The following is a 27,629-nucleotide window of genomic DNA, read 5'->3' on the forward strand; positions in this document are numbered from 1 at the left end:
AAGACAAAACTACAGTGACAGAAAGTAGATCAGTGGTTACCAGGGGCTGGGTATTGGGAAGGATTTGACTACCAAAGGGCATAAGGGGACTAGAGGGTTGAGGGAATTGTCCTGTGTCTTGATTATGGTACTGGTTGAATGACTGTATGCTGAACATTAGAAGAGATGAATTTTATTATATGTAAATTATACCTCAACACAGAGGGGAAAACCACCAAAGGATAAAAAGTGGCTTTAGGGCTTCCCTGGTGGCGCAGTGGTTGAGAGTCCGCCTGCCGATGCAGGGGACACGGGTTCGTGCCCCGGTCCGGGAAGATCCCACATGCCGCAGAGCGGCTGGGCCCGTGAGCCATGGCCGCTGAGCCTGCGCGTCCGGAGCCTGCGCTTCGCAACGGGAGAGGCCACAACAATGAGAGGCCCACATACCGCAAAAAAAAAAAAAAAAAAAAGTGGCTTTATTCAAATTAAACTCATGCCGTATTTGACAGCCGAGCACAGTTTCTAGATGTAGATGGATCCAATTTCAGCAGCTCAGAAGGATGCTTAATTGTAGTGATAATGCCCAACTTATCTCTCCAGGGGCCCATAGTACTTCCATATGTGACTTAAAAATTCCCAGAGTAGCCTGCAAACTGGCATTCCATGCTTATACTCAGGGTTAAAAGATGTTGGGCTGAGAACTTAAAGTAGGTATCTAGCCTTGCAGAAATCTAAATAACTCTGACCCTTCAACCTATTATTTTGGTGTTTTGAAATCACTTTCTGCATATTTGTGTGGTCCTGGAAGGCTGGTTTGGAGAACAAATACAGGGGTTTGCTAGTGGTGGGGGGAGTAAGGAAGAGAGAAGTGAAGTGCTAAGAGATGAGGGACAAATTTGCTCCTTTTTTCAAGTGAATGTTTCTGAGGAGTGTGAAGCCATTTGCTTTTATAATCTATCCACTAAGTTGTTCCTTCTCTAGGGAGTTTCTTCCATTTGCATGTTCCTTACGTTTTCTTAGAATTCCACCTTAAAACAAACTGAATGTACTTATGGCCAATATCTCCGCGCTGAAAAGTTTTGTTTAAACGATGACACACTGCAGTTGGAGCCTGCTTGCTCACCCACATCTGGAAGCCACATGTCAGCAGCAGCTGTATAAAACCAGCAGCCCAGCAGACATAGGGTGACATTTTTTGCCAGAAACCCAGACAGCATGGACCTCACTCTTCTGTGGGTGCTTCTGTCACTGGTCACCGTGACCTGGGGACAGTATGGCGACTACGAGTACCCATATCAGCAGTACCATGAATATAGTGATGATGCGTGGGTGAATCTGAACCGGCAGGGCTTCAGCTACCAGTGTCCCCATGGGCAGGTGGTGGTGGCCGTGAAGAGCATCTTCAACAAGAAGGAAGGTTCTGACAGACAGTGGAACTACGCCTGCATGCCCACCCCTCAGAGCCTGGGGGAGCCTACGGAATGCTGGTGGGAGGAGATCAACAGGGCTGGAATGGAATGGTAAGAGCCAGGGGGCTGCACACGGCTGGTATTATCGCAGCATATCCCTCTCACTGGGGGATGCTTGACGCTCAGGGAACAGCACTTACTAGAGACTGGGCAAGTTCTACCAGGAACTTTTCCATTGCATGCTCTGGGTGGGGCAGGGTCACTGCTGAGCAGACTACATTACAGGACAAAAACCCAGAATGGGGGATGTCCACGGCAGATGGACTCCTCTGTGGTTCTGTTCCTTCCAGAAGCAGCCCTACTCTCAGTTTGGTCCAGGACTCGTATGGGTCTGCGAAACGTTTACCAGTTCGCCAAAAGTTAAGAACAGAAATTGAAAGTATTTACGGAACCTTATAGCAATTTAATATTGCTGTGACATCCAAGTGACATTTTAGTTTGGTAGTAATTTATTTTGACTGTTTTACAAAAGTATTGGTACCCAATAGTTTGGGGAAGATAAACAATGGGACGTTCATCACAGCCAGTTTGAGAAATATTGATTTAGAGCAAACGAGTGGGGAGAGGGGTCAAAGAAGCTTAGGCAAAGAGAAGTGAAATTAAATAGCTCTCTCCTGCCCCGATTAAATGTGTTCTCTCAGTTTTGAGTACCAGGGTCCTTCTCTCTGTCTGAATTTAAAATGGGTTTCATTGCTGGGAAATAGTTTACTAAAGTCTCTTGGGGAGAAGGACTGTTCTCTTCTGACTGGGCTCTGCCATGGTTAATGACATGGAAATGGTCTGAGCCTGTGTCTTCACCGTGGGTGTGACTGTCTCACCCTAGTATTTGGTCAGAGCCCATCCTAGGAGCTATGGTCTGTGAGGCCAGATAATCACAGCAGCCAGGATGAAAGCAGGACCACTGGGTGGGTCGGGGGAATGGGTGGAAGCAGACCCTGTGGAAGGCTGGCCTGGGAAAGAGGAAGCCCAACTGGCAGGCTGCTGTTATGGTAACTGTAGAGAGAAGATTCTTTGAGGACTCCCAGCATGCATGTGGTGTAATGAGGGTTAGGGATGGTCAAGCACAAAACTCTGAGGGTCACTCCAGCAGCACACAGAACAATGATGGGAGATCAAGAGGAAAAGACTGATGGGTGGAGGGGACGTCTCAGTAATAAAAACAGCGGCCATTGATTGAGTGCTTACCCTGAGCAAGCACCATGCTGGGTGATTTATATGGATTATCTCATTTAATGCTCAAAACAAAGTTCTAAGTCATTTTATAGGTAGACAGAACGCAGTCTAGAGATCAGGGGTTTCCTCAGCTGGGAAGTGGTAGAGCAAGGATTTGGATCCAGTGAGTCTCAGCTCCAAAGTGTATGTGCTTAGCCCTGGTGATGGGTGAGACAGACTTGAGCGTCTGCTCCCTCTGCCCAATGTGGGCTCGGTCAGCACAGCCAGGGCCACAGGACTGGACTCAGGGCAGTTCTTCATCCTGAGGATGGAGGGCTCTGCAAATCACAGCAGAAGCCAGCCCTGGAGGGATTGGACCAGCTTGATTACTACCATGACTGAGGAGGGGCTCAGCCAGCCTGTGGAAGGGATGGGGAGAGGGTCACACAGGCAGCTTCAGGTCAGGGACCCCATTATTGGGCCTTTCTCATCCCCCCCCCGCAGCTGCCTCTAGTGAGCAGATTTAATTATTCAAAACCCCTTCTGACAGATGGCTGACTCAGAATCCAGCCTCACCTCAATGATTGACAGTCTCCAGTGGTTCCCTGTAGCCAGGCCAGTTGCCTGGCACAGAGCATGGGGACGCCCAAATTACAACTGTCTGTCTAGTCCTCCAACTTAGGGGGCTATTATATGGGTGGGGCCCCTTTCTAATGTTCCCCTTGTAGAGCCACAGCAAAACACACTCAAATGATTTCTTAAGCCCCAAAGGAAGAGCCCTGGGCTCTGAATCAGGAGGCCTGGATTTAGATCCTTGTTCCAAAGACAACTTGCCGGGTGACCTTGAACCACGGGTTCAGCTGTCTAGGCTCCCACCTAATTTGGAAAGTGAGAGGTCAGACTGAATGATCTCGCAAGGCTCCATGGCTCCAATTCTCTTCCCTCTGCTTGGCTCTGACAAGACAGTTGGATTTTTCTTTCATTCTGTTGATTCTTGCGTTTACCCCTGCTAGGGAGAGAAGGCAAATTATGTTTAGTTTCAAACTTGCCAGGGTGTGACTGGTTTGTCATTAACTCCCAAACTATTTGAAGAAAAGTATGAGAGGGAGTAGAAATGATATGATTTTGTTTGACCAATGCGAGTCGAATGAGAAACTGACAGGCACGATCTCTCTTCCACCTTCTCTTCTTCCACATTTTTGAGTATGCGGAGTCAAATGATATTTTTTTCTTTCTCCCTTTCCACCCTCTGTTTTCTCATCTCCTCCTCCATCAATCACAGAGTAAAAAATGTACAAACATGAAAAACAGTAGGACTCAGCTGCCCCAGAACTGATCCCAATTATCCCAGAGGCATTTTTGTTGGATGATTATTGCTTTGAATTTAGACTCCAGCCTCAGTGAAAAATCTGGAAGGAAAGAAATTGCTCATAAACTGGGGAGCAGTTATATCTTCCCGTTGGCTGCAGGGTCTTAATCTGTTCCGGAGGAAGAGTTGACAGTTTTGTGCAATTTGGCTGCCTTGTATAACTACATTAGCTTGCAGGCTTATTTTAAAAGGGGACGAGGAATCTTGAACACAGATGTGACAACAGTACATAGGGTCTGCTAAAGACACTTGCTAATTGGAGCACAGTCTTTAAAAAGTGTTTCCGTCATGGCTGAGTGACTTGTAACACTGCTGTTTGGCTAGGGTTTCTCTGTTGAAAATCACTTCTTCAGTAGGCAGATTCTGAAGTGTGCATGCTGGTCGCTCACTAACAACTGCTTGGAGGCTTTACCTGGGTTCCATGAGTGGCATTTTGCCATCTCAGAGCATGCCTCAGTTGTTCTTGGGGAGTCTTCTCAAACCTGGGTTGACCCAGGCTGTAGGACATGTGGGTCCTGTGTGGAACAAGATGAAACTGGAATTTTGTAGTGAGGCTGAGCTGGAGTGTGGTGGAAGGGGCTCTGGTCTTAGAATCAGGAAACTTTGATTTGCAGCTCCTGTTTCTATCATCTCTGAGCTCTGTGGTCTTGGGCATTCAGTTTCTCATTCTGGAAAAAAAGAAAAGAGTGTGACACCCACCTCACAAGCTGTTAGAGGGTGTTACCGTGATGCTTACAGGATAAAGTGTAGGAGAACTCTAAAACAAATCTAAATCTAAAACAAATTCCTGGCACATCATGGACAGTCAATAAAGATTTTGTGAATCTGAAATTTGATGAGGCTAATTTGAGGCAAACCAGCTTTACATGGAATCTGAATTCAGAAGAAGAGCATTCAGTATATTGGCATCTGCTTTTTCCCCAGGGCTTCAAAGAATTCCCAAGAAGATATTTCAAAATGGCAGCTTGTTTTAGAGCTAATTATTTGAATTTATGAATTTACCAAAGATAAGTCATATGATAGAGAAGAGGAAACCATGTTACTTCCACAACATTCAAAAATCATGAGCTACTCCAAATTTTGTCAGTTTTATCCTTGGCTAAGGTACAAGCCCACATAAGAGCATATAATTCAGCCTGTTAGGCTGAAGTAGCCATAGATAAAGGTACTGCCTCAACAATATCAAAAGAAGTTGCAATAGCATACTCAGCACAATATTTGCCATTGTCACCTTTTAAATAAGAACTACTAGTGAACCATGAATAGTCAACATTACCCAAAGAATTTCCTACAGATCATTTACAAGGAGTCAGTAGGTGATCCATCAGTGTTAAGCAGTCAAGAGGAACTTCATCAGTGACAGAGGGGAAAAGAGTAGCAGAATTAAGATTATTACAACATAAAAGAGTGATGTGAGGAACAGCTAACAAAAGGACTTCTTATGAAGTGAGGCAGCTGAGAAATGTTGGGTGTGATGAGAATTTTCAGGAGAGCTTCTACTGAAATGGTTAAATGGTCCTGGACAAACCTCAACTCTAAGTCCTTAGGTTTTCTCACCAGTAAAATAAGAGCATTACAGGGACTAGTTAAGGGACAGTGAGGCCTTGAGCCTTGTAATCTTCTAAGATGGTTTTTATGCCTTGAAGGGCTTCTTTACTTACAGGATGTTGATTCACTCTGGGAAGAGGTTTTAAAAGATCTATTTGAATCTTGATGGGAGGTGGGCTGTGAATTTTCCCAATATCAGCTGTAGATTTTGCCCATAAGGGGGTTGGTAGTTGATTCAATAGGGGCAGGTGATGAGTGTTTCCAGAATAAACTCTAATGCCATCAAAAACAAAGCAAATAAAAGATGTCAAAGGGTCATTTAATTCACCTGGTTGGCTGCTTTGATAACTACTGTCAATTCTAGAATTGCTTTCTCCTTTTGGGAGAAAGAAAGTTCTATATACTTCTCTAAGAAGTATTGACCTAATAAATGGATGGGCAGAGAAACTAAGGAGAAAGGGGTATGTGTCTTTCAAAGGGCCTAAACAAAAGGGAATATGTTCAAGGACAGAAACCTCTTGAGGTTTATTAGAGATCCCTACTATTTGAATTGTTTTAATGCTACAAGGCAAGGAGTGATTGATAGTAGAGGGGTTGAGTACCAGGAGTGTGGCTCCAGTGTCAGTGAGGTCTGGAAGAGATTTATCCCCCATCTGGAGAAACGTTCTTCAAGTCAGTTAAGAGGGAGGATTGGGAAGAGCTCCTACAGTTCCCAGGAGCTTAGTCACTGAGAACCAGGAGGATGTTAGAAAAGGCTGATTAGAGGGCTGAAGGCACCTAAAGCACTTAAATTTGTAGCAAATTCTTTTCCAGTGTCCTGGCTTTTTGCAATAATAGCAGAAACTCGGGGTGGGTGAGGGGTCATTTAGGGGCCTTCGCTTGCTGGAGTTGAAGGCTAAGAATTTTGTCAGTCTTCCTTTTAGGTGACTCATTTAAAGTATGAGAGAGCTGGTTTATCAGATTAACTAAATCTGGAGTGGACAAATTTTCCTGTTCCGTCCTGGTCTTTTTTACCAGAAGGGAGATGTTCTGGGTCAGCCTATTACTAAACATAGAGTTACAAGCTACATGGGTGGAATCAACATCTGAAGAAAGACCAGAATTTGCTTTAAGAATAATATGAAATTGATTGTAATAGTCATAAACAGGTTCATCAGATTTTTGTGTGCAAGCCTGAATTTTGTTCCATTCAACAGGCTTTGGAAAAGCCCTAGGAATTCCTCAACGAAGTCACTTATTGATTGCCTGAGCCTGATCATGTAATAAGTTAGTGGGCTGGTCTCATGGTTGTAATTCTAGAGAACTGTCGGGCTTTCCTGTACTAACAGTTTTCATTCAATGCTGGGCCTGGCCTTCACCTACAGGCATTTGAACAAACTGATGTTAAGTCGTAGAAACCAGGTTGATAAATCTGAATGACTATATTAATTCAGCAAATCTGTGAGGATCTCCAGTTACTTTGGGAGAATCTCTGACCATGACTCGCAGTTCAGCATTAGTCCAGGAGATATAAGAAATTAAGGGTTTAGCCTCTGGATCCCCAAAAGGCTTAATTTTAAAGGGATAGGTTCTGATAAGTTCAGAGGAAAAGGGAGTGGAGAGAGTTTCAGAGAAAAGGGGAAGTCTGGCAAGAGAATTAGTATTGGGGAACTGGGGATGTAAGGGAGGTGTAGTCAGGCAAAAAGAAGGGAAGGGGGAAGCTGGCACTGGAAGCGGGGCCTGATCAGGAGGAGGAGTGAGATAAGATGGTGCTGGAGATGGAGCCTGAGACAGAGAAGCCAAGGAAGAAGAGCCTGAGGCTTTGGGAGCCATGTTACCTTTCTTTAATTGTTTACCTTAGTTCATCTTAAAATCTTATTTTGCAAAGATGCAATTTTAGGCTGCTGATAAAGTTTGGAAGCCTAAAAATACCAATCGAAATAGGCATTCCATTTAGTTTTGGAAATTTTAGAGCTATGGTTGTCCAATTTGGTTTTAAGAAAAGTACATTTAGGGATTTCAAAATTTCCTCATAATGGTCATTGATATTCTAAATTGCTTTCAGTTAGGTCAATCCAGTTTGGTTAGACATGCACATGAAGAAGGACCTTGGTTTTCAAACATAAAATGGGCCAGGATCCCTGTAGGAAAGGAGTGCCCTCAAAATGTTTAGATAACTGGGATCCTATTTCTCAGAGCTTTTTCTCTAGAGTAAAATAATTATTTTCAAACAACTTAAGCAGCTCAAATAGCTCAAACAGCCTGCAGGCCTAATACCAGCCAGTTCTAAGGGAACAGTCTAGTCTTGGAAGAGCCAGGCAGGAAGCTGCTCAGCACAGTTCCAATAGAACAGTCCCTATTCCTGAAGGAATGGGCTGATGGCTAGCCAGTTCAAGCTGGATCAGTCTGATTTCAAAAATCAGGCCAAAGTGCCAAATGAGTAGTTGCATACAGAACAAGGTCTTAACCAAAAAAAAGATGAAACCTTAAAACAGATCCCAAATAAAACCTGGAGAGCTTCAAAACTCAAAGAGAGTGAAGCTCAGATCCAGGAGAAAGACTTGCCTTCAAACCCCAGGGTCAGTTAGAAAAGCAGTGAGCAACAATGAGCTCAATGTGGTACCACACCTGTTTGCTTACAAGCCTCAGAGTAATCGGGGGTCTTCACTGGACCCCCATATGGAACAACAAAATGTTGACCTAAGACAAATAGATGGCCAGTTATAACTCCAGCAAAAAATGGGTTTATTTGGAGGAGCAAAGAATTGCAATTTGGGGTCTACAACTATCGTGAGGCATGCACAAGTCCCCCACAAAATGGAGAGGAGAAAACTCTTTTATAGAGGGGAAAAGGAAGTTGGGAGGGCCTATATTAAACAAAGTTCATGGCTTTTCATTGGTTGTGTTATGACAATCTCTCATTGGCTGAGCTCTTGCCAGGCAAGAAGAGGAAGTCTTTCTTCTTCTGTTGGGCTCTGCTATCTTTGAAGGGTATGAGAGCACCCCTTTCTGGTCTCCTGACTCTAATTGAGGTTTCTGCTTATTGATTTTTTACAGTAGGAGCTCAGTTTTCCATAATCTGATTCTAACTCAGACCAAGGTTCTATCTAGTACGGAGCAATCCGTCCTGATTCATTATTCTGATCATTCAGTACACACAGTGCTCACCTCTTCAGAGAAGTTTTCCCAGACCACCTCCTCTAAACCAACGTCTCTCACACTCTACTCCCCAAACTGTGTTACGTTTCCTGCAGTGCTCTTGTCATTACATGATTTGTATTTATAGTTTGTCCCCTGCAGATTATAAGCTTCATGAATATAGGGACTTTGTCTCATTCACCACTGTATAGAATATTGCCCAGCACTAGAATAATGCTGGCACATAGTGGGCCCCACTAAATATGTAGCAAAAGACCAAATAAGACTAGTTAGTGCATCGAGCAGCCCACAGTGCCCTCAACAAAGAAGCCTGAGATCTTCCTGCAAGGGAAACCATTTTGCTTACATTTTTAAATTTAATTTTTTATTTTATATTGGAGTATAGTTGATTTACAATGTTGTGTTAGTCTCAGGTGTACAGCAAAGTGATTCAATTATACATATACATATATCCATTCTTTTTCAAATTCTTTTCCTATATAGGTTATTACAGAATGTTGAGTAGAGTTCCTTGTGCTGTATAGTAAGTCCTTGTTGATTATTTTCTATATAGTAGTGTGTATATGTTAATCCCAAACTCCTAATTTATCCCTCCCCCCAGTACATATATACAGTGGAATACTACTGAGTCATAAAAAAGAATGAAATAATGCCATTTGCAGCAACATGGATGGACCTAGAGGTTATCATACTAAGTGAAATAAGTCAGACAGAGAAAGACAAATATCATATGATATCACTGATATGTGGAATCTAAAAAAATGATACAAATGAATTATTTACAAACAGACTCACAGACTTCAAAAACAAACTTATGCTTACATTTTTGATTCTCAATATTCCAGTGTCTATAATATGGAGCTCAATTTTATTGTACACATCTCATTTTGGCTTCTTGCATTCACCGCCATGCAGGATGGTCTTTTTTGGTCTTCTTTCTTGCATTCACCGCCATGCAGGATGGTCTTTTTTGGTCTTTTTCCTGAAGTTCTCCAAACCATGCGTAGAGGATGGCTGACACACTTGTTACCTCAGGATAAATTCTTTATTAGGTTTCCATTATCCCCCAAATCTTAATGTCCCAATATGCTTTTAAAAACACAATAGTAAAACTTTTCATTGCAAAAGCCATATGGGCTAAATGCTACATGGTATCCTGGTTTGGATCCTGTAAGAGAAAAAGTGCATTAATGGAAAACCTGGTAAAACCTAAATGAAGTCTGGAGTTTAGTGGTGTACAATGTTAATTTCTTAGTGTTCATAAAGGCACCAGAGTGATGAAAGATAACTTTAGGGTAAGCTAGGTGAGGGGCATACATGGATCCTATGTATTATCTTTACAAATCTTCTGTATCTAAAAAATTATTTCAGAATTAAAAGATTAAAAAATAAGGATGCAGGCTGGTAGAGTACATATTGGGAGTTTAAAAGGCAGAGCGTAACAGAATCACAAAATCTCAGCACTGGGAGGGATCTCATGTAAAATCTAGAACAACCTCCCTACATCATAGATTAGGAATTAAAGCCAAGAGTGAAGCAATTGAAAAAGCAACGAAACAGGTACCTTAAGTATAAGTGCTATTATCTTAATCCTAATTGATATAGTGCTTTATAGTTTATAAAGTATTCCTCATTCATACATTCATTTGCTTATTCATTCACTACCAAATGTTTATTATCACAAACTTTGCCAGACTCCAAGATTATGAAGGTAAATAACATACAGTCTATGCCCTTGTGCTACTCATGGTCTAATCTTATTTGATCTTCACAATAATACTGCCAGGCAGCATTACTATTTTCCCCATTTTATACATGAAAGACCGTGGTTCAGAAGCACTAGGAGACTTGCCTGCTCATAGCTAGTGCAGAGGTGGAACCCAAGCCCCAGTGCTGATGCCACAGTGCTGCCAGTGAATATTAAAAGTTGGTGGTATTTTTGGGCTTGAATAAAGTTGTAGTCAGTTCTGGACTATAGAAGATATCACATCTATGTAAGATTGACTTCTGAGGGAAACAAGGCTGAGTGTGGGAGAATAGAGTTATAGCAGATCTAGGATTCTTGCCAACTTTCCATCTTGGTCACTGTCCTGAGATCTAGGAATCAATTGTCTGAGGGAACTAGGGCTTTGCAAAATGGCTCTTGGCTGTGCTCATAAGGATGGTAAACTTTCACTCCTCCCAGTAGGGGATTTGCTTCTGTCTGCATACTTGTCAGATATAATATTCCTAATGAATAAGAGATTTCCACAGAGTTAGGATACCTTTCTCTCTCTCTCTCTCTCTCTCTCTCTCTGTGTGTGTGTGTTTCTTCGAGGTATCTTGAAGTAATGGAAGGAATATGGACTTTGGAGACAAACAGAACAGTTCTCAAAATGCAGCCCCACTACTAACTTTAGGCAAGTCATGTCAACTTTCTAAGCCTCAGCTTCTACTTCTACAAAGACAATGCCCCAGAATTGTTGTGAGAATTAAATGAGATAATATATATGTATTATTGGCTGTGTGTCCTTTGGGGAATTACTTAACCTCTCTAAACCTGAGTTTCCTTATCCATCAAATGGTGGTGGTGGTGGGGAACTGATTGTCCAAGCCCATTTCACGGGATTGTTTTGGTGATTAAAATAATTAATGCAGGTATAGTGCTTAACACAATGCCTGGCACATGGTAAGTCCTTTATAAGAGTTATTTATCCTTACTATTATGACTACTCTCTGGAAACTGAAACTCAAAGAGATAAATATCACACAGTTGGTAAATTATAAAGCTGGAGTTGAAATATACAAATTGCTAGATTACAAAGACCACTGATAGGTACCATTTTGTTTTGGGAACATATAATTCAGTATACATATTAAGTATACAATATGAGTGTCAAATATTTTTCACATTTCAGATAACAGAGTGGTAGTATTAGATCTCTTGGTTAACAGATATTGTAAATAATTGACTTCAGGAGCTCCTGTGGTTAACTAAGCCTGAAATCCCTGCATGACCTGGAATAGTTCTCAGGCCAAAAGTGATCTCAGGACATAAATACATCTCATAATATAACCTGGATCTTCTCAGAGGCCTTTGGGTTAGCCTCTACTGCGTGTATTTTTCTAAAACAGGGCAGGAGTTTGTGTTTTGGGAAGAATTGCTATTTCTCCCTTGTCCTGTCCTATGGCTTTCTATCCAGAGAAGCTGTTCAGCAGTTCATTTCTGATTCACCATCTTGAAACCTGCTAGATACTAGCAGAATTAAAACCCAACATGGAGAAGATAGCAGAACTCTTACCCAGATGTGGGCAGGAAGAGAGCAGACTGCATATAACTCAGCATTATTTAAAGAGACTGTTCATACCCCCATCATTGTGGCAGGGGGACCAGTAATCAGTGGTACAGTGTTTACCTTCAAAACCCCTGCACTATCTCACGATGAGATGGTTCAGAGATAGTATATGTTAGGTGAAATGTGTGATAGTGACATCAATGTGTCATGACAAAGAAAAATCAGCAAGAGTTAGAATTGTCAAGAAAGGAAGATTTCTTGGAGCAGGTGAGCTTCAAATTATGTTTTATTATCTACTTTCTGAGGCTAATATTACTGCCCCACTGGAAGGGTCCAACCTTGATAATTTCTAATGTAGGCTCCAACAGAAAGTGTTTTGTGGAGACTAGGATGTAGCTTCTCTTTCCATTTAATTGCAAATATTTATGATAATAGTAATAATAACAACTACTACCTTTCCTGCCTTCCTGCCTCTTTTTGTTTTTAAACATCTTTATTGGAGTATAATTGCTTTACACTGTTGTGTTAGTTTCTGCTGTATAACAAAGTGAACCAGCTATATGTATACATATACCCAATATCCCTTCCCTCTTGTATCTCCTTCCCACCCTTCCTATCCCACCCCTCTAGGTAGTCACAAAGCACCGAGCTGATCTCCCTGTGCTATGCAGCTGCTTCCCACTGGCTATCTATTTTACATTTGGTAGTGTATATATGCCCATGCCACTCTCACACTTTGCCCCAGCTTACCATCCCCCTCCCCGTGTCCTCAAGTCCATTTTCTACATCGAATCTTTATTCCTGTCCTGCCCCTAGGTTCATCAGAACCAATTTTTTTAAGATTCCATATATATGTGTTAGCATACAGTATTTTTTTTCTCTTTCTGACTTACTTCACTCTGTATGACAGACTCTAGGTCCATCCACCTCATTACAAATAACTCAATTTCAGTTCTTTTTATGGCTGAGTAATATTTCTTTGTATATATGTGCCACATCATCTTTATCCATTCATCTGTCGATGGACACTAAGGTTGCGTCCATGTCCTGGCTGTGGTAAAAAGTGCTAAAATGAACATTGTGGTACATGACTCTTTTTTTATTATGATTTTCTCAGGGTATATGCCCACTAGTGGAATTGCTGGGCCAAAGAATAGTTCTATTTTTAGTTTTTTAAGGAAACTCCATACTGTTCTCCGTAGTGGCTGTACCAATTTACATTCCCACCAACAGTGCAAGAGGGTTTCCTTTTCTCCACACCCTCTCCAGCATTTATTGTTTGTAGGTTTTTTGATCATGGCCATTCTGACCACTGTGAGGTGATACCTCATTGTAGTTTTGATTTGCATTTCTCTAATGATTAGTGTTGTTGAACACTTTCATGTGTTTGTTGGCTACCTTTATATCTTCTTTAGAGAAATGTCTATTTAGGTCTTCTGCCTATTTTTGGATTGGGTTGTTTGTTTTTGTGATATTGAGCTGCATGAGCTGCTTGTAAATTTTGGAGAAAAATCCTTTGTCAGTTGCTTCATTTGCAAATATTTTCTCCCATTCTGAGGGTTGCCTTTCTGTCTTGTTTATGTTTTCCTTTGATGTGCACAAGCTTTTAACTTTCATTAGGTACAGTTTGTTTATTTTTGTTTTTATTTCCATTTCTCCAGGAAGTGGGTCAAAAAGGATCTTGTTGTGATGTATGTCATAGAGTGTTCTGCATATGTTTTCCTCTAAGAGTTTTATAGTGTCTGGCCTTATATTTAGGACTTTAATCCATTTTGAGTTTACCTTTGTGTATGGTGTTAGGAAGTGTTCTAATTTCATTCTTTTACATGTAGCTGTCCAGTTTTCCCAGCACCACTTATTGAAGAGGCTGTCATTTCTCCATTGTATATTCTTGCCTCCTTTATCAAAGATAAGGTGACAGTATGTGCGTGGGTTTATCTCTGGGCTTTCTATCCTGTTCCATTGATCTATATTTCTGTTTTTGTGCCAGTACCATACTGTCTTAATTACTGTAGCTTTGTAGTATAGTCTGAAGTCAGGGAACCTGATTCCTCCAGCTTCATTTTTCATTATCAAGATTGCTTTGGCTATTCAGGGTCTTTTGTGTCTCCATACAAATTTTAACATTTTTTGTTCTAGTTCTGTAAAAAATGCCATTGGTAATTTGATAGGGATTTCATTGAATCTGTAGATTGCTTTGGGTAGTAGAGTCATTTTCACAATGTTGATTCTTCCAATCCAAGAACATGGTATATCACTCCATCTGTTTGTATCATCTTTAATTTCTTTCATCAGTGTCTTATAGTTCTCTGCATACAGGTCTTTTGTCTCCTTAGGTAGGTTTATTCCTAGATATTTTATTCTTTTTGTTGTAATGGTAAATGGGAGTGTTTCCTTAATTTCTCTTTCACATTTTTCATCATTAGTGTATAGGAATGCAAGAGACTTCTGTGCATTAATTTTGTATCATGCTACTTTACCAAATTCATTGATTAGCTCTAGTAGTTTTCTGGTAGCAACTTTAGGATTATCTATGTATAGTATCATGTCATCTGCAAACAGTGACAGCTTTACTTCGTGTTTTCTGATTTGTATTCCTTTTATTTCTTTTTCTTCTCTGATTGCTGTGGCTGAAACTTCCAAAACCATGTTGAATAATAGCGGGGAGAGTGGGCAACTTTGTCTTGTTCCTGATCTTAGAGAAAATGGTTTCGGTTTTTCACCATTGAGGACGATGTTGGCTGTGGGTTTGTCATACATGGCCTTTATTATGTTGAGGTAGGTTCCCTCTATGCCTACTATCTAGAGAGTTTTTATCATAAATGGGTGTTGAATTTTGTTGAAAGCTTTTTCTGCATCTATTGAGATTATCATATGATTTTTACCTTTCAGTTTGTTAATATGGTTTATCACATTGTTTGATTTGCATATATTGAAGAATCCTTGCATTCCTCAGATAAATCCCACTTGATCATGGTGTATGATCCTGTTTATGCGCTATTGGATTCTGTTTGTTAGCATTTTGTTGTGGATTATTGCATCTATGTTCATCAGTGATATTGGCCTGTAGTTTTCTTTTATTGTGACAACTTTGTCTGTTTTTGGTATCAGGGTGATTGTGGCCTCATAGAATGAGTTTGGGAGTTCTTCCCTCCGCTATATTTTGGAAGAGTTTGAGAGGGATAGGTGTTAGCTCTTCTCTAAATGTCTGATAGAATCATCTGTGAAGCCAGCTGGTCCTGGGCTTTTGTTTGTTGGAAGATTTTTAATCACAGTTTCAATTTCAGTGCTTGTGATTGGTCTGTTTACATTTTCTAGCTCTTCCTGGTTCAGTCTTGGAAAATGTTTTTCTAAGAATTTGTCCATTTCTTCTAGGTTGTCCATTTTATTAGCATATAGTTGCATGCACTAATCTCTCATGATCCTTTCTATTTCTGCAGTGTCAGTTGTTACTTCTTTTTCATTTCTAATTCTGTTGATTTGAGTCTTCTCCCTTTTTTTCTTGATGAGTCTGGCTAATGGTTTATCAATTTTGTTTATCTTCTCAAAGAACCAGCTTTTAGTTTTATTGATCTTTGCTATTGCTTCCTTCATTTCATTTTCATTTATTTCTTATCTGATCTTTATGATTTTTTTACTTCTGCTAACTTTGGTGGGTTCTTCTTCTTTCTCTAATTGATTTAGGTGAAAGGATACATTGTTTATTTGAGATTTTTATTGTTTCTTGAGGTAGGATTGTATTCCTGCAAACTTTCCTCTTAGAACTGCTTTTGCTGCATCACATAGGTTTTGGGTTGCCATGTTTTCATTGTCATTTGTTTCTAAGTATTTTTTTATTTCCTCTTTCCTTTCTTCAGTGATCTCTTGGTTATTTAGTAATGTATTGTTTAGCCTACATCTGTTTGTATTTTTTTACATTTTTTTCCTGTAATTGATATCTAGTCTCATAACATTGTGGTCGTAAAAAATACTTGATATGATTTCAGTTTTCTTACATTTACTGAGGCTTGACTTGTGACCCAATATATGATCTATCCTGGACAATGTTCCATGAGCACTTGAGAAGAATGTGTATTCTGTTGTTTTTGGATGGAATATCCTATAAATATTAATTAAGTCCATCTTTTTTAATGTGTCATTTAAAGCTTGTGTTTCCTTATTTATTTTCATTTTGGATGATCTGTCCATTGGTGAAAGTGGGGTGTTAAAGTCCCCTACTATTGTTGTGTTACTGTCACTTTCCCCTTTTATGGCTGTTAGCATTTGCCTTATGCATTGAGATGTTCCTATATAGGGTGCATAAATATTTACAATTGTTATATCTTCTTCTTGGATAGATCCCTTGATTGTTATGTAGTGTCCTTCTTTGTCTCTTGTAATAGTCTTTATTTTAAAGTATATTTTGTCTGATATGAGAATTGCTATGCCAGCTTTCTTTTGATTTCTATTTGAATGGAATATCTTTTTCCATCCCCTCACTTTCAGTCTGTATGTATCCCTAGGTCTGAAGTGGGTCTCTTGTAGACAGCATATATACAGGTCTTATTTTTGTATCCATTCAGCCAGTCTATGTCTTTTGGTTGGAGCATTTAATCCATTTACATTTAAGGTAATTATCAATATATATGTTCCTATTACCATTTTCTTAATTGTTTTATGTTTGTTTTTGTAGGTCCGTTCCTTTTGTGTTTCCTGCCTAGAGAAGTTCCTTTAGCATTTGTTGTAAACCTGGTTTGATGCTGCTGAATTATGTTAGCTTTTGCTTGTCTCTAAATGTTTTAATTTCTTTGTTGAATCTGTATGAGATCCTTGCTGCGTAATCTTGGTTGTAGGTATTTCCCTTTCATCACTTTAATTATCTCCTGCCATTCCCTTCTGGCTTGCAGAGTTTCTGCTGAAAGGTCAGCTGTTAACCTTATGGGGATTCCCCTGTAAGTTATTTGTTTCTTTTCCCTTGCTGCCTTTACTATTTTTTCTTTGTATTTAATTTTTGATAGTTTGATTTTATGTGTCTTGGCGTGTTTCTCCTTGGATTTATCCTGTATGGGACTCTCTGTGCTTCCTGGACTTGGATGACTATTTCCTTTCCCATGTTAGGGAAGTTTTCAACTATAATCTCTTCAAATATTTTCTCAGACCCTTTCTTTTTCTCTTCTTCTTCTGGGACCCCTATAATTCAAATGTTGGTGTGTTTAATGTTGTCCCCGAGGTCTCTGAGACTGTCCATAATTCTTTTCATTCTTTTTTCTTTATTCTGCTCTGCAGTAGTTATTTCCACTATTTTATCTTCCAGGTCACTTATCCATTCTTCTGCCTTAGTTATTCTGCTATTGATTCTTCCTAGAGAATTTTTAATTTAATTTGTTGTGTTGTTCATCATTTTTTGTTTGCTCTTTAGTTCTTCTGGGTCCTTGTTAAATGTGTCTTGTATTTTCTCCATTCTATTTCCAAGATTTTGGATCATCTTTACTATCATTACTCTGAATTCTTTTTCAGGTAGACTGCCTATTTCCTCTTCATTTGTTTGGTCTGGTGGATTTTTATCTTGCTCCTTCATCTGCTGCATATTTCTTTCTTCTCATTTTGTTTAACCTAATATTTTTTGGGTCTCCTTTTCACAGGCTGTAGGCTCATAGTTCCTGTTGTTTTTGGTGTCTGCCCCTAGTGGGCAAGGTTGGTTCAGTAGGTTGTGTAGGCTTGCTGGTGGAGGGGACTGGTGCCTGTGTTCTTGTGGATGAGGCTGGATCTTGTCTTTCTGGTGGGCAGGACTGTGTCCAGTGGTGTGTTTTGGGGTGTCTGTGACCTTATTGTGATTTTAGGCACCCTCTCTGCTAATGGGTGGGGTTGTGCTTTTATCTTGCTAATTGTTTGGCATTGGGCTTCCAGCACTGGAGTTTGCTTGCTGTTGGGTGGAGCTCAGTCTTAGCTTTCAGATGGAGATGTCTGGGAGAGCTCCTTTCCTGCCGTTTCATAATAAACTTTGTGCTATGCTCTAGGGTAGACACGACTTATAGCATCTCTTTAATCTTCATGTAATACTATCAGGGTAGAAATTATCATCTCCATTTTGCGGAAGTAGGTATAAATGTCAGCAGAAAGGACAAGATGGGGAATGGAGTCATTCTGTTGGGGCTTAAGAGAGAAATCCAGAACTTTTAAAGCTCCTTTAAGTAGGCAAACATGCTCCCAAACTGGTTTGCCTCTGCCCCTTGCCATTTCACTGACCCACCATCCCAAGCCAGTCTCTTGTTTCTCTTCTCTGCCTTTAGTACCAATCTACTTCTTCTCTCCAATGTCTGTATTGTTGTGGTGTCTCTTATTGGCACAGTTGTCTGGAAAGGATTGCAGACCAAGTACAGCACCAGACATAAAGTAGGTTCTAATGACTATTTGTTGAAAGACTTAACAAACATTCTGAAATTCTGTGACCCATGTTATAAATGTCTGATAGCAACTGAAAGGATTATTCTGAGGAAAATAGAATTTACAGGAGTCAAACTTTACTCTAAAAGAATGAGTCCCCCTTGGTGGAATTTAAACCCTCATCAAGCTGGGTTGGGAGAGAAACACTGGGGAGTAAGAGCTTTGCCACATGGTCTCCCGGTCACATGGAGTGGCCACCAGCCTGGATGATGATCAAAGCTGCTCTTATTCCATATTTGCTGTGGAGCTGAAGACTGGCTAGCAGTCCTGGAAACACGTCTGTATGTTTATAGAGCTGGAAGAAAGATACCAGCACAACCAGCCCACCCATTTGATGGGATTGCAAAAGCTCTTAACCAAGATAGTGCTGCTTTCCTTTACCCTGTTCTCCACTCAACCCAATGCTACCCCCAACTTGCTAAGAGTTTGGACTTTCTTTGAGTTGGGACTGAGACCAGCAGAGACTGGAAGGAGAGACTAAAACTTCACAGAGGAGTTCACCAGCAAAACCAGATATGTGCACACCTTCCAGTCCTGGCCTCCATCATTGGGCCTGACCAACAGCCCTGGATCCAATGAAGAAAAAAAAAAAAAAAACAGTGAGAAAACCTGGCTGAAGATTGGACCAGAAGCAGAATGACAATCCTGGAGCAGCATTTTGTGCTCCCTGAAAGTTCATGAACAGGAGCTTTGGCCTCAGAAAAATCTGAGTTTGGATCCTGGATCTTCCTGTTTCTATCTTCACCAAGATTTTTGCAGGCATCTTTTAATTTCATCCTCACAGTGACTTAGGTGAGGCTCTACACAGCATGTGAAGGTCAGGGTTAGGACCAGAACTCATGTTTGCTGATTCCTCAACAAGGGCTCTTTCCCCTGCATCCTATCGCTTCCTTGTTTTGCTATTGTGGACACAGGAGAAGGTTTTGTCTTTGCTTTCAGGGTGAAGGCCCTGAGAGAAACCACTTTCAGAAAGACCACTTTCTCAGAAAAGGTCCATGACTATTGCCAGAGGAGTAACTGCCTGCTGATTTTCCTTCTAGAAAGTTTCTAATGTCAGGTGGAGCATGGCTAACAGTGCTCCAGTTTGTGAAACTGAGCCTCCAGGCTTCAAAGGGATGATAAGAAAGAAAATATGTCTTTTCAAATGGAGAGGAGAGAGTCCTGAATGAGGGCACCCCAGGGTCCTGAGACTCTGAGGGAATGTTCTCAGGGAGTCTGTGCCTAGGGCTCAGCTGGGGTCCTGTCACTGTTCATCAGGAAATCTGAAGTCTTGGGCTCAAACTCTTTTCTGTGGACCATTCAGGAGCAATAACCAAGTGCTGGGAAGTAAAGCAGATCCTCAGGAATGTCTTTTCACCATCAACCTTTTTTAAAAATTGAATCTGAATCACTTTAATGATTCAAGTTTTCTCCAACATCCCCCGCCCCTCCAATTGACAGGCTGCCCTCATTCCCTTTCTCACCTGCCTGGCTCCTGTGTTTGCAGTCCTGCAGTTTGTGGCCAAATGTGTAGGTGAGTCTTATTAAATAAGGTACTTTTTTAAAAGGTGATTGAAAGAGAGAGAAATGCTTAAAGCTATATTCATTTTGCACCCTCGTCCTGGAGTAGGCTTTGTTCCTGAAAGAGAAGGTGGAAGTGGGAAGATGGATTGCTCACGTGAGTTCCTAAGAACTACTTGGAGGGAGTTTCAGGGTCCTTCCTGGATTTGAATGACAGGCTTTTAAAAGTCCATTCTGCCTCTGATAATGGAAGTGCCCTGATCATTCATTTGTTCATTCATTCTTCCATCAAACATTTGCTGGACCCCATTGTCAGGCACTGTGGGGAATTCAAATTGAAGATTAAGTGATCTTTCTCCTTCAAGGACTTTACCATCTATTGGGGGCAATAAGTCATACTCAAATATCTATGCTGCACAGTGGGTGTGTCAGTGACTAAGACAGTCGACTGCTACGAGCTTTGTTTTAGGGAAACAGCAGCTCAAGGAACACATATGAGTCCACCAGCTTTCCACTGATGGAGACTGGGAAGCCAAGGGCAGATTTCACAGAGTATACTCACAAGTGCCGTGTGGACTAAATGAAAGTATGATGACAATAGTAAGTAATTTATTAATCATTAATAGACACTATCCCCAGAATTGTATATACATCGCCTTATTTGGTCTTCACAATAACTTTAATAAGTACATACTGTTATTATGCCCATTTTACAGATGAGGAAACTGAGACCATTAGAGGGTCTGAAGCCTGTCAAAGGTGACACAGTCAGAAGTGGTTAAAAGCATAGCCTATGCTCTTAACCGCCCTGCTATACTGCTCCCACATGAGTGTGAAAATGGACCCTTACAAAAATCCAATTCTAGAAGGAATAATTTCATTATGTTGGCCTCATGTACTGCCAAACTCCAGTGCAGGCTCACTCTACTAAAATGTGAGTGCAATGGGACAGAAGCTGGGGGAGGTGAGCTCTGTTTGGTTGTCTAACTTTCATCATATGTTCTTAGGCCCTGGGCCTGTAGTGTCCAAATAATCTTCACAGGGCAGTGTTATCTGAGGTGGTGTGTGAGAGAGTGACACACACACTTCCCATTAGAGGACTATGGGGTCAGCTGCCTGGCTGGCAGCCGGCGGAGAATTCATGGAACTTGGATGGCCTTCAGAACTGGTACCCCGTGAAACCATTTAGCTTATCTTGCTACATTTATTTTTGCTTATGGGAACACACCACCCTGGGAATGCTATCCCCGTGATAGTCTGAGTGCACAGGACAAACCAAGACAATGGAACAACAGCTCCAGGGAAACCACAGCCTGGCTCAGTTCTGAAAGGGCTGTTTTAGAGGAAGGCAGAATTTTAGTGATGGTAAGGAGGAAGATCACAGAGAGCACCAGTTTGCTGCACCGTTTCTCTTTGGACACATATGAGCTTTGTTTACAACTCTTACAGCTTTCTGTTGAAGTTGGCTTTCACTTGCATTGCTAGGATTAGGATAGAATAAGACCATGCTGGAAGATCAGCCCCCAAGGCTACCCTTCAGACCTTGGTTGTCCATTCCAAGTGTGTGGCTTCCTGATATGTACCAGGTGTTTTCCAAGGTGGTAATACTTCTGATGAGATGCAAGTACTGGTAGAGCAAAGAAGACTAGACCATCAAAGGGCACAGGTCTCAATTTATGTCATAAATTGCACTATTGATCTCCTACAGTTGAGCTTTCTAAGGTCTTTCAGAAATTCTTACAGGTCCTGGGAACAGGGAATTCAAGCCAGTTTGTATGGTGACCGAGTACCAAGCCCATCTCTCAATTCTTCTTTCAACACAGAAGCACAGTGATTGAAACAGAATAGTGAGGGAGTACAAGTTTGTTGAATGAATGAATGAATGAATGGATAAATAAACACATGTTTGAATATATATAAGCATAACTGAATAATAAATGATAAAAAGTACAGATGCTTTCTGACCAGACATGAAATATATTTAATATCTAGTTTTGTCAGACCCAGAAGATCATTTCCAATAATTAAAAAGAATGAAATGAAATCCAGTCGCTGATGGTTTTATAGTTTGTGTGTCAGCAAGGTCCCTCTCACCTATCAGCATCGGGTACTTATTCTTACTTTATCTATTATATTTTCTGGAAACTTACCTTTCCTTGAAAAGCAGGGTTGTATTCCAGCAGCTGTCAGGTCGTGACACAGAGACAACTGCCTTCTCTGCTTACTCATAAGAGGGAACATGATCAATGGCCAGGTGGGTAAAAATACAAAGAAGCAGAGGTAGCTAAAGACCTCCTTTGGAAGGTCTTATGAAAGCTCTCACTCTACGCAAGGTGGGAGCCCACTGTGGCCAGGTGGAGAACAGCAACCTCATCAACACAGCAAAAGGAGCAAGCCTTAAGGCCCCGGTGGGATGTGGGGAAGGAGTGGGAGAAAGTGGGACAGGAGATGGAACAAAGGGAGAAATGATTACACTGTTCTAAGCCAAGGCTTAGCTAGGAAGGTGCTGTGAAGAGGAAACAGGCTGATTCCTAGACCAACAGCAGCTCGGATAGAATGAAACAGTGAAAATTCATGTGACTGCAGGGAGGATCTGTGGACTAGAAGAATTAGAACTGAGCAGCTTGGACACGAAAGGGACCCTTAGAGGATGTTTGAGGAGTTCAGGTGGCCTGTCACCGCTCTGTAAGGACTGCCTCCATAGGCCAGGACCCACAGTGGGCACTGGGGATAGAATTTTGACCAAACACTCCCTGACCACGTAGAGCTTGCTGTCTAGTGGGCAATAGAAAGAGTCCTGGATACATTGTGAAAACTTGGGGTTGTGGTCCCATCTCCCCACAGCTTGTACTGGGTCACCCTGTACAAATCGCTGTGCCCATCTGGGCTTTGCCTGCTGAGTATCCTTGTGCTCAGTCTCCAGGCTTATGCTTCTAAGAAGGTCTTGTGAAAGCTTCTCTTTGTATTCTTTTTATTTTAATTCAAGTAATGTGAATTATATTATCTTTTATTTTATTTTATTTTATTTATTTATTTTTTTGCGGTACGCGGGCCTCTCACTGTTGTGGCCTCCCCCGTGGCGGAGCACAGGCTCCGGACGCGCAGGCCCAGCGGCCATGGCCCACGGGCCCAGCCGCTCCATGGCATGTGGGATCTTCCCGGACCGGGGCACGAACTCGTGTCCCCTGCATCGGCAGGCGGACTCTCAACCACTGCGCCACCAGGGATGGTGCGCCACTATCTTTTATTTTAAATGGCATGAATATAATATTGCATTTGTAAAAATTCTAGATGCCTCTATATCCATTTATTTATGCATTCCTCCATCTAACAGTATATTCATAGAGGTCTAACAAGAGCAGAGTTTCCCAATTTTCCTTCGGTTGAAAGACTGTGAATCATTTGAATTTGAATGGCAAACATACATCATTCCTACCAGTAAAACAAAGTTTTTTTATGATTTGCATTAAAATGGAATAAATTGTAAGGAATCTAGGTCATTGAAAGAGTGGCATGACTCAATAACTGAGGGAGCTGGGATCTTGGAAAGGGGGGCTCTACTTGTGCATGATTGTGGTTGGTTTACTTGGACTTGTTCTCTTCTCTTCAGGTACCAGACATGCTCCAACAATGGACTGGTGGCAGGGTTCCAGAGCCGCTACTTCGAGTCAGTGCTGGATCGCGAGTGGCAATTTTACTGTTGTCGCTACAGCAAGAGATGCCCATATTCCTGCTGGTGAGTTTAGCAGCCAAACGCAACTCCTCACTGCTTCTGGGGCTGGAGGGGAGCTTGCGGGAGGGAGTGGGGTGGTGGTGGTGCTCTGGTCCAGGTTTCTGGCTTCAAATAAGCCTGGGCTCTCACAAGCAAGTTTTAAATATAGCATCTAGCCTATAGAAGGGGATGGATGGATGGGTGGATGGATGGATGGATGGATGGATGAGTGGAAGAAAACGCCAGAATAATATTCACAATGGGAGAGACCTTACAGGTCATCAACCCAATGCTCCTATACCCTTCTTTTGGCAGAAAAGGAAACAAACAGAATAGAGCAAGGATGTGACTTGCCCGAAACCACCCAGCTATTTCATGGGGGTTCACTTCTATGCTGAAGTGTACTGACTCCTGTTTCAGTGCTCTTTTCTCTCTATCACAATAACTACTCATCACATTCAAGGCTGCTGAACCCATTTGGGAACGTATGTTTTCCCGCGGGACTTTTTTGGAAGAAGCCAACCCCGTTCCAGGTCAGAGTGGCAAACATAGTATAAAATTACAGACTAAAAAAGGAGGCTAGTGCTTTCTAGATAACTATGTAATTCCAGTCTGTGAAATTTTGTTCCTTTCCGGCTCCCTGGGCTGATGCCAAATATCCCCTGACCTAGCCTTTGAGTTGACTAGGAGATTGTGTGTATATTTATTTACCCTGATAACTTACACTGGATGTTGACAACGTAACTTGTCCCAAGTTCTTCAGTCTGCAAACAAGTCAGACATTTCTACTTTGGACAAAGGAATCCAAAAGTGTCAACATTTGAAGGTTGGCTGACTCAAATGATGTATCTCTCCACAGTGTGATGCTTGGAAGAACAGCCTTGTGGGTTATGCTTATTCTCTGCAACCAGAGAGCATTACTCCACAGATGCCCCAGTGGGGCACAATGTCTCTAGGGATATGCATCTCCAAACTCTTAACATTTTTCTGTTTGAAGCAATGATAAATGGTAAATTCAGAGATCAAGGTCAGCTGATATCAGTAGCTATCTGATGGGGCAGGGACCTCGTCCAGCTCTCCAAAATGCCTCCATGAATCTGTTCTTACTCCATCACAGAAGGCAAACAGGCATGGCTAGGGTGTAGGATATAACTGTGAAAGGTCCTGAATCCAAGGCCAAAGGGGCTTCACATTCTGGGGTAGAATAGAAGGAGCCCACCAATCATTAAGATGTTAGGAAATTGATGAACATGGAGCTATGTAGGTAGGCAGAAAGTCTTGATATCAAAGACTGACAAATAGAGATGTGCAACTTTTCTTAAGTTGCCCAAGACATTCAAATCTCTGGTAGCAACATTTATCCTTGGCTTTGGTCTGCAATGGTCTGCCCATCCTCCTTCACCACCCTACCCTCCCTCTTCCTCATCCCACTACATCACCCAGATATGTCACTGATGGTTGGTAGAACCAAAGGGTGGGGGGAGAGAGGAGAGAATTACTCAGAAAGACACAGCAAGTCAACTTAGAAGCGGTCCCTCTAAGGAAGGCTTCACTTGGCTGCAACTCTTTCTGGTTGCGTGGTGTTAGAGCTGAGAGCTACCACGGTTGTCAAGGAAATGGTACTTTTTCAAAGGGACACTTGGAGCAGCAGCAGAATGAGACTGCCGTATCACCATGGTAAGCAGTGCATGACTCACTATCCCATTGGTGTGTCTAGACATTTTAGTGGCATCTTTAAATTTCCTGAGTCATGACGGTATATGCTTTTCTAAATTGAATGAAACCTCTAGGGCATGAATTAGGTCATATTTCTTCAGCATCTCAGCATATTGCCTGGCACAAAGTAGGCCCTTAATAAATTTCTCGAATGAATAACAAAACATCACAGGCGCATAGGAACTGTAACAGTGGTGAAACCTGACATTGATATGATGATGTTTTATAGTGGAAAAAGACTTCATTCACAAGCATCATTTTATTTGATCCTTTTAACAGCCCTTTGGAGCGAGAACTGTTTTCCCACACCTTCCCACAGTGAAAACTCCTGATAACTCTTATTTGAAACCTTCCCTTACATCACTTTAACTAGCTTGAATCACCTCCCAGGGAACTGGACATGTGTAGGTGGGGACATTTTTCTCTTCCCACTTTGAAGGCCATTCTGCAGCACTGAGCCCGACACTGAGAAGTGAGCATCTATCCTCTCTGTGCTTGCAAGCTTTTAGGGATTCAGGAATAGCACCACTCTGCACAGGAAAAAAAAAAAAAAAATCATCCAACCAACTCCCACATAAGTGCGTGCGGGATTTATTTGTTTGGTGGGAACCAAGGTGCTGCTCCCATTTCAGTCTCTGCAGTTTCTCATGAGATAATACAGCATCACTGAACTCTGGCAAGAAAGCGAATTCCTGATAGATGCAGACATGGCGTCACTCACCAGTCCCCACTGGGATTGGATACATATGTAAATATTACACATATTTATTTCTATGTGAGAATTAATTCTTAGTCCATTCATCTGCAAACCACAAACACGTCACTGAGGAAGCCACAACCTTTCACAGACTGTTTGAAATAATTCCTCAGTCTCCAAACAGCTCCAGCGGCTGCATGCCATGCACCAGGCTGTCCCCCATCAGCACGCTAAGGCTGTCCATGTGTAGAATATGTCCCAGGAACCGACAGCTTTGAATTGAGCATGTGTTTCCTTTCCTAAATGGTTCTTCTCCAGATTCGTGACCTTTCATCAGGTTCACTGGACAATATGTTTTGACCAAAAAAATAATGTCCTTCCTCAGAATTAACATAGATAAGCCATTAGTTATCCTTCAGCCTGAGTTTCTATGACTTTCAGATGCTGCATTCTATTTTCCACTGCCTGGTTCCCCTCTCCCTTCTGCTCAAGTCATAGCCACAGAATTTTTTTTCTTAATTCCTAGATTGCTCTAGCTAACAACAACAACAAAATCAGTTCATCAGCATAGTCTCCTCTGTCTACCCCAAAGCACTCCATCAAAGCTAATCTTTAACTCCTACTCTCATTGTTCAGATTTTAATACAAGATGGATAGTGTCTGCATGACTGTTCCCCATGAAATCGTGGCAGGGACAAGAATGACCTCGTAGGCACTTCCACTGTGGCGTCTGTCACCCCCACCCCAGCTCAGATGCCTGCTGCAGCACTGTTCCCAGAGGTCTGGTGGGAAGTGCAGCTTCTACACTGGTTCTTCTGAGCAGGTGGAAAGCTGTTATTATAGAGATGGAGACACCCACACTTTGAGAAATAGGACTGAATGTTAACATTTAAAGCAGCTTGCATTGAGTTTAGATGCTTCGGTGCCCTGGACCAACCATTGCCTGGCATTGCATGATGCACAAAGCACTCATTTTGGGAGACAATGGCCCCTCTGAGCTTGAGCAAAAGCAGTCATAGCTTTCATCAGTTGGGGTGGCCATCATAATTACTGTGCCATATTTATAATACAGAAATGTGTTTGCTGCATGCATATCAGTGCTGCCTCCCTTCTTATGCACAAACTTCAAGAGCAGAAATTTCAGAGATGTCGCTGGTTGTCTAGTAAGTATTGGGTAATGAAGGCCAGGCCCTACTTGCTACTTTAGAGCAAAGTAAACCTCGCAATTTGAGACCAAATTTGTCATTTTGTTCTCTCTAGTCTGCTCCCCTTTACTGTTTTCTAGAAATAATCATTCATTCTTCTATTCATGAATTCATTTAATCAGACTGAATATAAATGAATATGAAATAAGTACAACTCATAGAATTTGATTCAGTTCCTGATGATCACGATGATGATGACAATGATGTTTTTATTTATTGAGCACCTACCATGTTAACACATTTACTTTTTTTTGAATTATATTTTATTTTTTAATACAGCAGGCTTTTATTAGTTACCTGTTTTATAAATATTAGTGCATATATGTCAATCCCAATCTCCCAATTCATCGCACCACCACCACCACCCCCGTTTTCAGCCTTGGTGTCCATACATTTGTTCTCTACATCTGTGTCTCTATTTATACCCTGCGAACTGGTTCATCTGT

At 41.5% G+C, this 27,629-nt stretch overlaps 1 protein-coding gene across 1 annotated transcript in view; it reads left to right on the forward strand.

Annotated features, from left to right (window-relative positions):
* Positions 1 to 1,194: 1,194 nt before the first annotated feature.
* Positions 1,195 to 27,629, forward strand: part of DPT (dermatopontin) — a gene marked incomplete at its 5' end in the record, with an annotated part of 40,805 nt that continues 14,370 nt past the window's right edge. The window contains 2 exons of the mRNA XM_079698711.1: positions 1,195 to 1,499; positions 23,464 to 23,589. Of these exons, the coding sequence (XP_079554837.1) occupies positions 1,195 to 1,499; positions 23,464 to 23,589 (431 nt within the window). The remainder of the gene's footprint in view (positions 1,500 to 23,463; positions 23,590 to 27,629) is intronic.

This window comes from Hyperoodon ampullatus, assembly GCF_949752795.1.
Source record: "Hyperoodon ampullatus genome assembly, chromosome: 2".
NCBI lineage: Eukaryota > Metazoa > Chordata > Mammalia > Artiodactyla > Ziphiidae > Hyperoodon > Hyperoodon ampullatus.